Source organism: Oncorhynchus kisutch, linkage group LG16, assembly GCF_002021735.2.
Source record: "Oncorhynchus kisutch isolate 150728-3 linkage group LG16, Okis_V2, whole genome shotgun sequence".
NCBI lineage: Eukaryota > Metazoa > Chordata > Actinopteri > Salmoniformes > Salmonidae > Oncorhynchus > Oncorhynchus kisutch.
In genome coordinates, this window is record NC_034189.2 from 2,665,570 (window position 1) to 2,682,122 (window position 16,553).

Consider the following 16,553-nt stretch of genomic DNA (forward strand, 5'->3'; position numbering starts at 1 on the left):
GTGTGTGACTGTAGGTGGAGGTAAAGCGGTATGGGATTGTAGGTGGAGGGTAAAGAGGTATGTGACTGGAGGTGGCAGTAAAGAGGTATGTGACTGTAGGTGGAGGTAAAGAGGTATGTGACTGTAGGTGGAGGTATAGAGGTTTGTGATTGGAGGTGGAGGTAAAGAGGTATGTGACTGTAGGTGGAGGTATATAGGTATGTGACTAGGTGGAGGTATGGAGGTATGTGACTGTAGGTGGAGGTATGGGACTGTAGGTGGAGGTAAAGAGGTATGGGACTGTAGGTGGAGGTAAAGAGGTACGTGACTGTAGGTGGAGGTATAGAGGTATGGGACTGTAGTTGGAGGTATAGAGGTATGGGACTGTAGGTGGAGGTATAGAGGTATGGGACTGTAGGTGGAGGTGGAGGTATGGGACTGTAGGTGCGGGTAAGGATGACAGAGGCAGAATATATGACCGTTAACCCATTATTTATTTCCTTCACACAGTAATTTGGGTGGAGTCCCATTAGGTGGAGGTATAGAGGTATGTGACTGTAGGTGGAGGTAAAGAGGTATGTGACTGTAGGTGGAGGTAAAGAGGTATGTGACTGTAGGTGGAGGTATAGAGGTATGTGACTGTAGGTGGAGGTATGGGACTGTAGGTGGAGGTATGGGGCTGTAGGTGGAGGTAAAGAGGTTATGTGACTGTAAGTGGAGGTATAGAGGTATGTGACTGTAGGTGGAGGTAAAGAGGTATGGGACTAGGTGGAGGTAAAGAGGTATGTGACTGTAGGTTTAGGTAAAGAGGTATGTGACTGTAGGTGGAGTGAAAAAGGTATGTGACTGTAGGTGGAGGTATAGAGGTGTGTGACTGTAGGTGGAGGTAAAGCGGTATGGGATTGTAGGTGGAGGTAAAGAGGTATGTGACTGGAGGTGGCAGTAAAGAGGTATGTGACTGTAGGTGGAGGTAAAGAGGTATGTGACTGTAGGTGGAGGTATAGAGGTTTGTGATTGGAGGTGGAGGTAAAGAGGTATGTGACTGTAGGTGGAGGTATATAGGTATGTGACTAGGTGGAGGTATGGAGGTATGTGACTGTAGGTGGAGGTATGGGACTGTAGGTGGAGGTAAAGAGGTATGGGACTGTAGGTGGAGGTAAAGAGGTACGTGACTGTAGGTGGAGGTATAGAGGTATGGGACTGTAGTTGGAGGTATAGAGGTATGGGACTGTAGGTGGAGGTATAGAGGTATGGGACTGTAGGTGGAGGTGGAGGTATGGGACTGTAGGTGCGGGTAAGGATGACAGAGGCAGAATATATGACCGTTAACCCATTATTTATTTCCTTCACACAGTCATTTGGGTGGAGTCCCATTAGGTGGAGGTATAGAGGTATGTGACTGTAGGTGGAGGTAAAGAGGTATGTGACTGTAGGTGGAGGTAAAGAGGTATGTGACTGGAGGTGGAGGTAAAGAGGTATGTGACTGTAGGTGGAGGTATGGGACTGTAGGTGGAGGTATGGGGCTGTAGGTGGAGGTAAAGAGGTATGTGACTGTAAGTGGAGGTATAGAGGTATGTGACTGTAGGTGGAGGTAAAGAGGTATGGGACTAGGTGGAGGTAAAGAGGTATGTGACTGTAGGTTTAGGTAAAGAGGTATGTGACTGTAGGTGGAGGTAAAGAGGTATGTGACTGGAGGTGGAGGTAAAGAGGTATGTGACTGTAGGTGGAGGTAAAGAGGTATGGGACTGTAGGTGGAGGTAAAGAGGTATGTGACTGTAGGTGGAGGTATGTCACTGTAGGTGGAGGTAAAGAGGTATGGGACTGTATGTGGAGGTAAAGAGGTGTGTGATTGTAGGTTGAAATAAAGAGGTATGTGACTGTAGGTGGAGGTAAAGAGGTATGTGACTGTAGGTGGAGGTATAGAGGTATTTGACTGTAGGTGGAGGTAAAGAGGTATGTGATTGGAGGTGGAGGTAAAGAGGTATGTGACTGTAGGTGGAGGTATAGAGGTGTGTCACTGTAGGTGGAGGTATAGAGGTATGGGACTGTAGGTGGAGTGAAAAAGGTATGTGACTGTAGGTGGAGGTATAGAGGTGTGTGACTGTAGGTGGAGGTAAAGCGGTATGGGATTGTAGGTGGAGGTAAAGAGGTATGTGACTGGAGGTGGCAGTAAAGAGGTATGTGACTGTAGGTGGAGGTAAAGAGGTATGTGACTGAAGGTGGAGGTATAGAGGTTTGTGATTGGAGGTGGAGGTAAAGAGGTATGTGACTGTAGGTGGAGGTATATAGGTATGTGACTAGGTGGAGGTATGGAGGTATGTGACTGTAGGTGGAGGTATGGGACTGTAGGTGGAGGTAAAGAGGTATGGGACTGTAGGTGGAGGTAAAGAGGTACGTGACTGTAGGTGGAGGTATAGAGGTATGGGACTGTAGTTGGAGGTATAGAGGTATGGGACTGTAGGTGGAGGTATAGAGGTATGGGACTGTAGGTGGAGGTATAGAGGTATGGGACTGTAGGTGGAGGTGGAGGTATGGGACTGTAGGTGGAGGTATAGAGGTATGGGACTGTAGGTGCGGGTAAGGATGACAGAGGCAGAATATATGACCGTTAACCCATTATTTATTTCCTTCACACAGTCATTTGGGGGAAAAGTGGCTGGACCAAAGCAAAGAAAGTAAAAGTGAAGGAATCCCCTCCTACCTATCTACCCACTACTTACCTCTCTTAGCACCACCTGGCGCGCTAACCAAAATACAGAGGAGGGGCCGCCCAGGTCTTACCTTGTGACAGAGTACATACTACGGGTATATGTATGTCCGCAGGCCTCTTGCCTAAGCACTCCCAAGGTGCTAAGAGTCCTATTGGCACACACATACCTCAGAAGGACCTGCTACAAAATAACTTACAGACCAACAACAAAACACAGGACATATATGTATGCCCCCAGTACCAAGAAGCTCTCTCTCCTAACAAATGAACACTGTCTTTTCAAGCTGCAGAAGGAGTCCTTATTGTAATAGAAACTCTCCTAGCAAGAGGGCGGGGTCAGAGCTACAATCAATGGGGTGAACCAATCAGCTGCTTGGAATCCAGGAAGCCATTTCCTAAAACGCACACGTACACAAAACCTACAAACCCAAAACACAGAAACTGGGGAACGTAACAATTGATCATATAAAATAAATGTTATGGATTAGCTAGATAGGTGTGAGCAGTATGGCACAAATTACTGGGGCTGTATGGTGGGACCTGGAATGGAGTATTCAGAAGATAAATAAAGGGAAGTGAGTGAAATTATAAACAGAGTGGTTGTGATGTCATTCAGAACTGATTAAAAAACAGGCTACATGATTGAGGAAAATCATTCATTTAATTCTATATGCTACAAAGACAAAAGCAATATCTTACCAGGATGATTCATTGAAAAATAATGGTTTTGCACAAAAACACAATAAAACAAAAGGCCTACATTAGTTATGTTGAAACAAAATAACATAATGAGACCAAAATGGGAAAATATAGTAAATAATTATAACAATTGAATTCTCCTCTCCTGTATGTTTTCTAACTCTGTAACATGTAACGGTATAACATTATACTGAACCTGTAACAATAATGCCTGAACCTCAACACCTATCAGTTGATCTGTATAGACATGAGAAGTGAAGGCATTTACAATGTATCAACCATAATGCTATACAGTATATGACCAGTATATGACTGATGTTAAAGGACAGCTGCTGAATGAATAATACAACACACATTATATTAAAACGCATTCCAATCAGAATAATACATGTATCTGTTAATAGATCACATTTGATCAAATGCCACTATTGTTCCAGCAGGTGGAGCTACAATGTAACAACATACAGCATTGTGACTCACAGTTCTATATTAGAATTCCATGAGTTCCATTCTGATGGTTGTTATGGTGATCAGGTGAACTCAGCCTCACTCTTCTTCAACACGATCACCTGTTCAACACAGAAGTAGTTAATCAGCGTGGCCATGTATTTACTTATCCAATACAGTAACATTTAGAAATGTAATTAATTTCAGATGATTGACTAGTCAATACTGTGTTACTTAGAATTCAATCAAAATCTCTTCCAATGGGGCTCCTGCTTATGTCCAGTTCTCCCTTATCAATACCAGGGCAATTTACAAAATATCAATATCAGGGCATTTACCATTTATCAATACCAGCGCTATTTACTATTTATCAATACCAGGGTCATTTACTATTTATGAATACCAGGACTATTTACTATTTATCAATACCAGGGTCATTTACTATTTATGAATACCAGGACTATTTACTATTTATCAATACCAGGGTCATTTACTATTTATGAATACCAGGACTATTTACTATTTATCAATACCAGGGTCATTTACTATTTATGAATACCAGGACTATTTACTATTTATCAATACCAGGGTCATTTACTATTTATGAATACCAGGACTATTTACTATTTATCAATACCAGGGTCATTTACTATTTATGAATACCAGGGAGTACAGTTATCAACCCTTTAAGGACATGACTCAGTCTCAGTATTGTCAGTCCTTGTAATATAATTCTGATTTAATTTTTTAACCCCTCCACCACCCCTCTTCAATGATATAATATTATATTATATAGCATTCTGTTAGTGGCTAGAATGTTATATAAGAATTTAAACTCTAATCTCTAAGTGTGGAATCAAGTGTAGTTTTTTGTACCAGTTGATAAACCATGTGCCATGGAATTGGTACATTGAACATCTCCTCCCATTTATTATATTTCCAATAACTGCATATGTGACATAACTCATAATATCATTAAAAAATATAATATACATTTTATTCTTCATTTTTTCCATAAATAATGTTTTTTTTATTCATCAATATATTTGAGTTTAACCACAACATTTGATGTAATATTTGTTATTTTCTAGAGGATCAAACTGAAGTTGTAACCAGCTTTGTATAGCTTGTTTAAGGAAGGGCGACATTTCATTTTCAATTAGTCAGAAATGAGACGTTGTAATCTGTATAAACTCATATTCATAAATAGGCACGTTTAATTTAGTTTAGCTTAGCTTTCCAAATAGAATTAAATGTTTTTTGCTCATACGATTTAAAAAACGAGTCATCTGGAGTAGACAGAGCCATTAGTAAGTCAGTCAACTGTGATAGGACCATTAGTCAGTCAGTCAACTGTGATAGGACCATTAGCCAGTCAGTTAACTGTGATAGGACCATTAGTAAGTCAGTCAACTGTAATAGGACCATTAGTCAGTCAGTCAACTGTGATAGGACCATTACTAAGTCAACAGTGATAGGACCATTAGTAAGTCAGTCAACTGTAATAGGACCATTAGTCAGTCAGTCAACTGTGATAGGACCATTACTAAGTCAACAGTGATAGGACCATTAGTAAGTCAGTCAACTGTAATAGGACCATTAGTCAGTCAGTCAATTGTGATAGGACCATTACTAAGTCAACTGTGATAGGACCATTAGTCAGTCCATCAACTGTAATAGGACCATTAGTCAGTCAACTGTGATAGGACCATTAGTAAGTCAACAGTGATAGGACCATTAGTCAGTCAGTCAACTGTGATAGGACCATTAGTCAGTCAGTCAACTGTGATAGGACCGTTAGTAAGTCAGTTAACTGTGATAGGACCATTAGTAAGTCAGTCAACTGTAATAGGACCATTAGTCAGTCAGTCAACTGTGATAGGACCATTACTAAGTCAACTGTGATGGGACCATTAGTAAGTCAGTCAACTGTAATAGGACCATTAGTCAGTCAGTCAACTGTGATAGGGCCATTACTAAGTCAACTGTGATAGGACCATTAGTCAGTCCGTCAACTGTAATAGGACCATTAGTCAGTCAACTGTGATAGGACCATTAGTAAGTCAGTCAACTGTAATAGGACCATTAGTCAGTCAGACAACTGTGATAGGACCATTACTGAGTCAACTGTGATAGGACCATTAGTAAGTCAGTCAACTGTAATAGGACCATTAGTCAGTCAGTCAACTGTGATAGGACCATTACTAAATCAACTGTGATAGGACCATTAGTAAGTCAGTCAACTGTGATAGGACCATTAGTCAGTCCGTCAACTGTAATAGGACCATTAGTCAGTCAACAGTGATAGGACCATTAGTAAGTCAGTCAACTGTAATAGGACCATTAGTAAGTCAGTCAACTGTGATAGGACCATTAGTAAGTCAGTCAACTGTGATAGGACCATTAGTAAGTCAGTCAACTGTGATAGGACCATTAGTCAGTCAACATTGATAGGACCATTAGTCAGTCAACAGTGATAGGACCATTAGTAAGTCAACTGTGATAGGACCATTAGTCAGTCAACATTGATAGGACCATTAGTCAGTCAACTGTGATAGGACCATTAGTAAGTCAGTCAACTGTGATAGGACCATTAGTAGGTCAGTTAACTGTGATAGGACCATTGGTACGTCGGTCAACTGTGATAGGACCATTAGTCAGTCAACAATGATAGGACCATTAGTCAGTCAACGTTGATAGGGCCATTAGTCAGTCAACATTGATAGGACCATTAGTCAGTCAACATTGATAGGACCATTAGTCAGTCAACATTTATAGGACCATTAGTCAGTCAACGTTGATAGGACCATTAGTCAGTCAGCATTGATAGGACCATTAGTCAGTCAACATTGATAGGACCATTAGTCAGTCAACATTGATAGGACCATTAGCCAGTCAACATTGATAGGACCAAAGAGTTAATCAATGTGTTTTTTCCATAAATAGACAAGTATTTACCTCTCCATGGTTGCAGAATTGTATCTATTTTTGTTAACTATTGATTGAAATGAATTGTGGTCAGTTCATTTATATTTTTGTAGGTGTGAATACCAAGTATGTCTACTTCACCATCCGCCCATTTTATTGGTAAACTACAAGGTGGCGTAAACACTGTATTTTAATGATCCAATACATACAATACAATACATACTTGTCATAATTAGGTTTTAGTCCAGAGAGGCTAGAAAAGTGACCAAGATCTTCAATGAGACTGTGCAGGGATCCAGATTGCGGACAAGAGTCATCAACATACATTGAGACTCTGCAGGGATCCAGACTAGACTCTTTAACATGCATTGACACTTTTGTTTTTTTCCCACTGGATTTCCCTTGATGTTCTTGTTGGATCTAATTTTAATAGCCAACATTTCAATGGCCATAATAATATAATTCTGATTTACAAATGAGGCGATCCTGTATAAACTCAGGATCTCACCTTGAGCCCTGCTCCTGCAGCCTTTCACCAGCAGTATGATGGTCACCAGCAGGTAGGGAGACCCCACCAGTAGACTACACAGCAGCCTGGGTAGAGACATGGACAACACTGGGACTGCTGGAGATGGAATGGGTGGAGACATGGACAAAACTGGGGCTGCTGGAGATGGAATGGGAGTTGAAACTGCAGTTGGAGAAAGAAAACAATTTAAAACAACACTGGAGATGGTGCTGGGCAGAGAGATGGACAAAACTGGGATGGTGCTGGGCAGAGAGATGGACAACACTGGGATGGTGCTGGGCAGAGAGATGGACAACACTGGGATGGTGCTGGGCAGAGAGATGGACAACACTGGGATGGTGCTGGGCAGAGAGATGGACAACACTGGGATGGTGCTGGGCAGAGAGATGGACAACACTGGAGATGGTGCTGGGCAGAGAGATGGACAACACTGGGATGGTGCTGGGCAGAGAGATGGACAATACTGGAGATGGTGCTGGGCAGAGAAATGGACAACACTGGGATGGTGCTGGGCAGAGAGATGGACAACACTGGGATGGTGCTGGGCAGAGAGATGGACAACACTGGGATGGTGCTGGGCAGAGAGATGGACAACACTGGAGATGGTGATGGTAGAGAGACATGGACAACACTGGAGATGGTGATGGAGAGAGACATGGACAACACTGGGACTGCTGGAGATGGAATGGGAGTTGGATCTGCAGTTGGAGGAAGATTGAATAAACCCCCAGTGCAATCAGCTAACATGCAATCAATGGAAAATAAAATTGACGACCTACGAGGAAGATGAAACTACCAACGGGACATTAAAACTGTAATATCTTATGCTTCATTGAATCGGGGCCATTACCAACATACAGCGGGATGGTTATACGCTGTATCAGCAGGATAGAACAGCAGAGTCTGGTAAGACAAGGTGGGAGGGGTCGGACTATGTATATTTGTAAACAAAAGCTGGTGTACGATATCTAAGGAAGTCTCAAGGTTTTGCTCACCTGAGGTAGAGTATCTCATGATAAGCTGTAGACCACACTATCTACCTAGAGAGTTTACATCTGTATCTGTCTTCATACCAGCACAGACCGATGCACTAAGACCACACTCAATGACTTTTACGCCATAAGCAAAGAATATGCTCATCCAGCGGTGGCACTCCTAGTGGCCAGGGACTTTAATGCAGGGAAACTTAAATCTGTTTTACCTCATTTCTATCAGCATGTTAAATGTGCAACCAGAGGGGAAAAAACTCTAGACCACCTTTACTCCACACACAGAGACGCGTATAGAGCTCTCCCTCGCCCTCCATTTGGCAAATCTGACCATAATTGTATCCTCCTGACTCCTGCTTACAAGCTAAAATTTAAGTAGGAAGCACCAGTGACACGGTCAATAAAAAAGTGGTCAGATGAAGCAGATGCTAAGCCATAAGACCTTTTTGCTAGCACAGACTGGAATATGTTCCCGGGATTCTTCCGATGGCATTGAGGAGTAACCCACATCAGTCACTGGCTTTATTAATAAGTGCATCGAGGACGTCGTCGTCACAGTGACTGTACGTACATAACCCAACCAGAAGCCATATATTACAGGCAACATTCGCACTCAACTAAAGGGTAGAGCTGCCGCTTTCAAGGAGCGGGACTCTAACCCGGAAGCTTATAAGAACTCCCGCTATGCCCTCCGACAAACCATCAAACAGGCAAAGCATCAATACAGGACTAAGATCGAATCTGTACTACACCATCTCCTACGCTCGTAGGATGTGGCAGGGCTTGATAACCATTACAGACTACAAAGGGCAGCACTGCCGAGAGCTGCCCAGTGACACGAGCCAACCAGACGAGCTAAATCACTTCTATGCTCACTTCAAGGCAAATAGCACTGAAACCCACATGAGAGCACCAGCCGTTCCGGATGACTGTGTGATCACACTCTCCTTAGCCGATGTGAGTAAGACCTTCAAACAGGTCAACATTCACAAAGCCGCAGGGCCAGACAGATTACCAGGACGTGTACTGCGAGCATGCGCTGACCAACTGGCAAGTGTCTTCACTGACATTTTCAACCTCTCCCTGTCCAAGTCTGTAATACCAACATGTTTTAAGCAGACCACCATAGTCCCTGTGCACAAGATCACTAATGTAACCTGCCTAAATGACTACGGGGCGGCAGGCTAGCCTAGTGGTTAGAGCGTTGGACTAGTAACCGAAAGGTTGCAAGTTCGAACCCCCGAGCTGACAAGGTACAAATCTGTCGTTCTGTCCCTGAACAGGCAGTTAACCCACTGCTCCTAGGCCGTCATTGAAAATAAGAATTTGTTCTTAACTGACTTGCCTAGTAAAATAAAGGTAAAATAAAAAATGTACGTCTGTAGCCATGGAGTGCTTTGAAAGGCTAGTGGTTCACATCAACACCATTATCCCAGAAACTCTAGACCCACTCCAATTTGCATACCACCCCAACAGATGACGTAATCTCTTTTGCACTCCACACTGCCCTTTCCCACCTGAACAAAAGGAACACCTATGCGAGAATGCTATTCATTGACTACAGCTCTGCGTTCAACACCATAGTGTCCTCAAAGCTCATCAATAAGCTAAGGACCCTGGGACTAAACACCTCCCTCTGCAAATGGATCCTGAACTTCCTGACGGGCAGCCCCCAGGTGGTAAGGTTAGGTAACAACACATTTTACACGCTGATCCTCAACACAGGGGCCCCTCAGGGGTGCGTGCTCAGTCTCCTCCTGTACTTACTGTTCATTCATGACCACACGGCCAGGCACGACATCAACACCAACATTAAGTTTGCCGATGACACAACAGTGGTAGGCTTGATCACCGACAACGACGAGACATCCTAGGGAGGAGGTCAGAGACCTGGCCATGTGGTGCCAGAATAACAACCTATCCCTCAATGTGATCAAGACAAAGGAGATGATTGTGGACTACAGGAAAAGAGGACCGAGCACGCCCCCATTCTCATCGAAAGGGATGTAGTGGAGCAGGTCGAGAGCTTCAAGTGTCAACATAACAAACAATATAACATGGTCCAAGCACACCAAGACAGTCATGAAGAGGACAAAACCTATGGGTCCTAAGATCCTAAAAAGGTTCTACAGCTTCACCATCGAGAGCATTGGTTGCATCACTGCCTGGTACGGCAACTGCTCGGCATCTGACCGTAAGGCACTACAGAGGGTAGTGGGTACGGCCCAGGGCCAAGCTTCCTGCCACCCAGGACCTCTATACCAGGCGGTGTCAGAGGAAGGCCCTAAAAATAATCAAAGACTCCAGCCACCCTAGGCATAGAGCGTTCTCTCTGCAACCACAAGTGGTACCGGAATGCCAAGACTAGGTCCAAGAGGCTTAAAAACAGCTTCTACCCTCAAGTCATAAGACTCCTGAACATCTAATAAAATGGCTACCCAGTCTATTTGTATTGCACCCCCCACCCATCTTCTACGCTGCTGCTAGTCTCTGTTATTATCTATGCATAGACACTTTAATAACTCTACCTACTATTACCTCAACTAACCGGTGCCCCCTGTATATAGCCTCCACATTGACTCTGTACCAGTACCCCCTGTATATAGCCTCCACATTGACTCTGTACCATAATAACCTGTATATAGCCTCCACATTGACTCTGTACCGGTACCCCTTGTATTTAGCCTCCACATTGACTCTGTACCAGTACCCCCTGTATATAGCCTCCACATTGACTCTGTACCATAATAACCTGTATATAGCCTCCACATTGACTCTGTACCGGTACCCCCTGTTTATAGTATCCACATTGATTTGATTTGATTTGTACCAGTACCCCCTGTATATAGCCTCCACATTGACTCTGTACCATAATAACCTGTATATAGCCTCCACATTGACTCTGTACCGGTACCCCCTGTTTATAGTATCCACATTGATTTGATTTGATTTGTACCTGGTACCCCCTGTATATAGCCTCCACATTGACTCTATACTGGTTCCCCCTGTTTATAGTATCCACATTGACTCTGTACTGTTACCCCCTGTATATAGCCTCCACAATGACTCTGTACCGGTACTCCCTGTATATAGCCTCCTTATTGACTCTGTACCGGCACCCCCTGTATATAGCCTCCACATTGACTGTACCATAATAACCTGTATATAGCCTCCACATTGACTCTGTACCGGTACCCCCTGTATATAGCCTCCACATTGACTCTGTACTGTAACCCACTGTATATAGCCTCCACATTGACTCTGTACCGGTACCCCCTGTATATAGCCTCCACATTGACTCTGTACCGGTACCCCCTGTATATAGCCTCCACATTGACTCTGTACCGGTATCCCCTGTATATAGCCTCCACATTGACTCTGTACCGGTACCTCCTGTATATAGCCTCCACTTTGACTCTGCACCATAATAACCTGAATATAGCCTCCACATTGACTCTGTACCGGTACCCCCTGTATATAGCCTCCACATTGACTCTGTACTGGTACCCCCTGTATATAGCCTCCACATTGACTCTGTACCGGTACCCCCTGTATATAGCCTCCACATTGACTCTGTACCGGTACCCCTGTATATAGCCTCCACATTGACTCTGTACCGTAATACCCTGTATATAGCCTCCACATTGACTCTGTACCGTAATACCCTGTATATAGCCTCCACATTGACTCTGTACCGTAACACCCTGTATATAGCCTCCACATTGACTCTGTACCGTAATACCCTGTATATAGCCTCCACATTGACTCTGTACCGGTACCCCCTGTATATAGCCTCCACATTGACTCTGTACCGGTACCCCCTGTATATAGCCTCCACATTGACTCTGTACCGTAACACCCTGTATATAGCCTCCACATTGACTCTGTACTGTAACCCACTGTATATAGCCTCCACATTGACTCTGTACCGGTACCCCCTGTATATAGCCTCCACATTGACTCTGTACCGGTACCCCCTGTATATAGCCTCCACATTGACTCTGTACCGGTATCCCCTGTATATAGCCTCCACATTGACTCTGTACCGGTACCTCCTGTATATAGCCTCCACTTTGACTCTGCACCATAATAACCTGAATATAGCCTCCACATTGACTCTGTACCGGTACCCCCTGTATATAGCCTCCACATTGACTCTGTACTGGTACCCCCTGTATATAGCCTCCACATTGACTCTGTACCGGTACCCCCTGTATATAGCCTCCACATTGACTCTGTACCGGTACCCCTGTATATAGCCTCCACATTGACTCTGTACCGTAATACCCTGTATATAGCCTCCACATTGACTCTGTACCGTAATACCCTGTATATAGCCTCCACATTGACTCTGTACCGTAACACCCTGTATATAGCCTCCACATTGACTCTGTACCGTAATACCCTGTATATAGCCTCCACATTGACTCTGTACCGGTACCCCCTGTATATAGCCTCCACATTGACTCTGTACCGGTACCCCCTGTATATAGCCTCCACATTGACTCTGTACCGTAACACCCTGTATATAGCCTCCACATTGACTCTGTACCGGTACCCCCTGTATATAGCCTCCACATTGACTCTGTACCAGTACCCCCTGTATATAGCCTCCACATTGACTCTGTACCGGTACCCCCTGTATATAGCCTCCACATTGACTCTGTACCGGTACCCCCTGTATATAGCCTCCACATTGACTCTGTACCAGTACCCCCTGTATATAGCCTCCACATTGACTCTGTACCGGTACCCCCTGTATATAGCCTCCACATTGACTCTGTACCGGTACCCCCTGTATATAGCCTCTTATTATTTTTTGACATTTATTTAAATGCATTTAAGTTAAGGACTGGTCAGTAACCATTTCACTGTGAGGTCTACACCTGTTGGTTAAGGGCTGGTCAGTAACCATTTCACTGTGAGGTCTACACCTGTTGGTTATGGGCTGGTCAGTCAGCATTTCACTGTGAGGTCTACACCTGTTGGTTAAGGGCTGGTCAGTAAGCATTTCACTGTGAGGTCTACACCTGTTGGTTAAGGGCTGGTCAGTCAGCATTTCACTGTGAGGTCTACACCTGTTGGTTAAGGGCTGGTCAGTCAGTATTTCACTGTGAGGTCTACACCTGTTGGTTAAGGGCTGGTCAGTCAGCATTTCACTATGAGGTCTTCACCTGTTGGTTAAGGGCTGGTCATCAACCATTTCACTGTGAGGTCTACACCTGTTGGTTAAGGGCTGGTCAGTCAGCGTTTCACTGTGAGGTCTACACCTGTTGGTTAAGGGCTGGTCATCAACCATTTCACTGTGAGGTCTACACCTGTTGGTTAAGGGCTGATCAGTCAGCATTTCACTGTGAGGTCTACACCTGTTGGTTAAGGGCTGGTCAGTCAGCATTTCACTGTGAGGTCTACACCTATTGTATTCAGCATTTCACTGTAATGTCTACTACACCTGTTGTATTCGTAGCATGTGAAACATACAATTTGATTTGTCTTGAAGCATGGTGGTGGCAGCATCATGTGACTAATACAATTTGATTTGTCTTGAAGCATGGTGGTGGCAGCATCATGTGACTAATAACATTTTATTTTAATTTATTTTAATAAAAAATACATGCTTTGTCATACTTGCTTGTGATATACCACGGCTTCCAGCCATTCAGCTTTCAGGACTGGAACCCCCCAGTTTATAATGCAGGTTTCAGCACCTCTTAACAGTGTAAAGAAGAACCACCCAGTTTATAATGCAGGTTTCAGCACCTCTTAACAGTGTAAAGAAGATCCACCCAGTTTATAATGCAGGTTTCAGCACCTCTTAACAGTGTAAAGAAGATCCACCCAGTTTATAATGCAGGTTTCAGCACCTCTTAACAGTGTAAAGAAGAACCACCCAGTTTATAATGCAGGTTTCAGCACCTCTTAACAGTGTAAAGAAGAACCACCCAGTTTATAATGCAGGTTTCAGCACCTCTTAACAGTGTAAAGAATAACCACCCAGTTTATAATGCAGGTTTCAGCACCTCTTAACAGTGTAAAGAAGAACCACCCAGTTTATAATGCAGGTTTCAGCACCTCTTAACAGTGTAAAGAAGAACCACCCAGTTTATAATGCAGGTTTCAGCACCTCTTAACAGTGTAGAGAAGAACCACCCAGTTTATAATGCAGGTTTCAGCACCTCTTAACAGTGTAAAGAAGAACCACCCAGTTTATAATGCAGGTTTCAGCACCTCTTAACAGTGTAAAGAAGAACCACCCAGTTTATAATGCAGGTTTCAGCACCTCTTAACAGTGTAAAGAAGAACCACCCAGTTTATAATGCAGGTTTCAGCACCTCTTAACAGTGTAAAGAAGAACCACCCAGTTTATAATGCAGGTTTCAGCACCTCTTAACAGTGTAAAGAAGAACCACCCAGTTTATAATGCAGGTTTCAGCACCTCTTAACAGTGTAAAGAATAACCACCCAGTTTATAATGCAGGTTTCAGCACCTCTTAACAGTGTAAAGAAGAACCACCCAGTTTATAATGCAGGTTTCAGCACCTCTTAACAGTGTAAAGAAGAACCACCCAGTTTATAATGCAGGTTTCAGCACCTCTTAACAGTGTAAAGAAGAACCACCCAGTTTATAATGCAGGTTTCAGCACCTCTTAACAGTGTAAAGAAGATCCACCCAGTTTATAATGCAGGTTTCAGCACCTCTTAACAGTGTAAAGAAGAACCAGATAATCTGAATGTCAAGGTTTCTCATATTCTCACCTGTCACAGTCATCCAGCTCTCTGGTGATTCTCCTTCAGAGCTGGAGTTGGTACACTTGTAGAGTCCTTCATCTGACTTGGATACTGCAGGGATAGTCATCTCTCCTGTAGTCTCAGTCCTGATCAGGGATCCATCTTTGTAGAAATCAGCTGTGAGGTTAGAGAGAGTTCCCTGATGTCTGCAGCGCAGAGTCACAGAATCTCCCTCAGTCACAGGAAGGGCAGGGCTCTCCAGGATCACAGCTCCAGCTGTATATAATATATAAACATCATATATAAACAGGTCTCTCCAGGATCACAGCTCCAGCTGTATATAATATATAAACATCATGTATAAACAGGTCTCTCCAGGATCACAGCTCCAGCTGTATATAATATATAAACATCATGTATAAACAGGTCTCTCCAGGATCACAGCTCCAGCTGTATATAATATATAAACAGGTCTCTCCAGGATCACAGCTCCAGCTGTATATAATATATAAACAGGTCTCTCCAGGATCACAGCTCCAGCTGTATATAATATATAAACAGGTCTCTCCAGGATCACAGCACCAGCTGTATATAATATATAAACATCATATATAAACATAACATCAGCTATCTGAAACCAGATGAACCACTAAACACTATAATGTTAGTAGATGGTGTTTGTGGACATACCATGTACTGTGATGTTGACAGCATTGCTGTGTTCTCCAGACCCAGACTCACACCAGTACACTCCACTGTATGATAGTATTAGTGACACGATGCATGAAGACCCTTGTTGTTTTCCCCAGTCAGTATTACACTCTGAAACATTCCCTCTCTCTGCGTTCCTTAGCATTCTCCATCCAGCAGAGTTCCCCTGAACCTCACAGCTCAAAGAGACAGACTCATATTCAAAGAACTGAGATCTGTCAGGACTGACACTCAGAGAAGCTGGAAGAGAGATATCTGAGAGAGAGAGAGAGAGAGATTGTGCCATCACAGCAGCAAGATTTGTGACCTGTTGCCATGAGAAAAGGGCAACCAGTGAAGAACAAACACCATTGTAAATACAACCCATATTTATGCTTATTTATTTTATCTTGTGTCCTTTAGCCATTTGTACATTGTTAGAACACTGTATATATATATATAATATGACATTTGTAATGTCTTTACTGTTTTGAAACTTCTGTATGTGTAATGTTTACTGTTCATTTTTGTTGTTTTGCACTTTATATATTCACTTTGTATGTTGTCTACCTCACTTGCTTTGGCAATGTTAACACATGTTTCCCATGCCAATAAAGCCCTTGAATTGAATTGAGAGAGAGATCATGAGAAGAAGAGCTCCATTTAGCATAAAAAAATGCTTTGTCATACCCGTGGTATACGTTTCTCATATTCCATTGCTTCCAGCCAATCAGCATTCAGGACTGGAACCCCCCAGTTTATAATGCAGGTTTCAGCACCTCTTAACAGTGTAAAGAAGATCCACCCAGTTTATAATGCAGGTTTCAGCACCTCTTAACAGTGTAAAGAAGAT

General features: G+C 43.3%; 1 protein-coding gene across 4 annotated transcripts in view; it reads right to left on the minus strand.

Annotated features, from left to right (window-relative positions):
• Positions 1 to 3,331: 3,331 nt before the first annotated feature.
• The window catches only part of LOC116353903 (Fc receptor-like protein 5), a 48,361-nt gene continuing 35,139 nt past the window's right edge, over positions 3,332 to 16,553 (minus strand). For 2 of the 4 annotated variants that reach the window (XM_031791576.1, XM_031791575.1), the window contains 4 exons: positions 15,701 to 15,976; positions 15,038 to 15,286; positions 7,272 to 7,454; positions 3,332 to 3,957 (listed from right to left, as the gene is read on the minus strand). In XM_031791576.1, the coding sequence (XP_031647436.1) occupies positions 3,935 to 3,957; positions 7,272 to 7,454; positions 15,038 to 15,286; positions 15,701 to 15,976 (731 nt within the window). In that variant the 3' untranslated portion in view covers positions 3,332 to 3,934. Of the gene's footprint in view, positions 3,958 to 7,271; positions 7,455 to 15,037; positions 15,596 to 15,700; positions 15,977 to 16,553 lie in introns of all 4 variants that reach the window. The other 2 variants (XR_004203270.1, XM_031791577.1) reach the window with 2 other exon arrangements.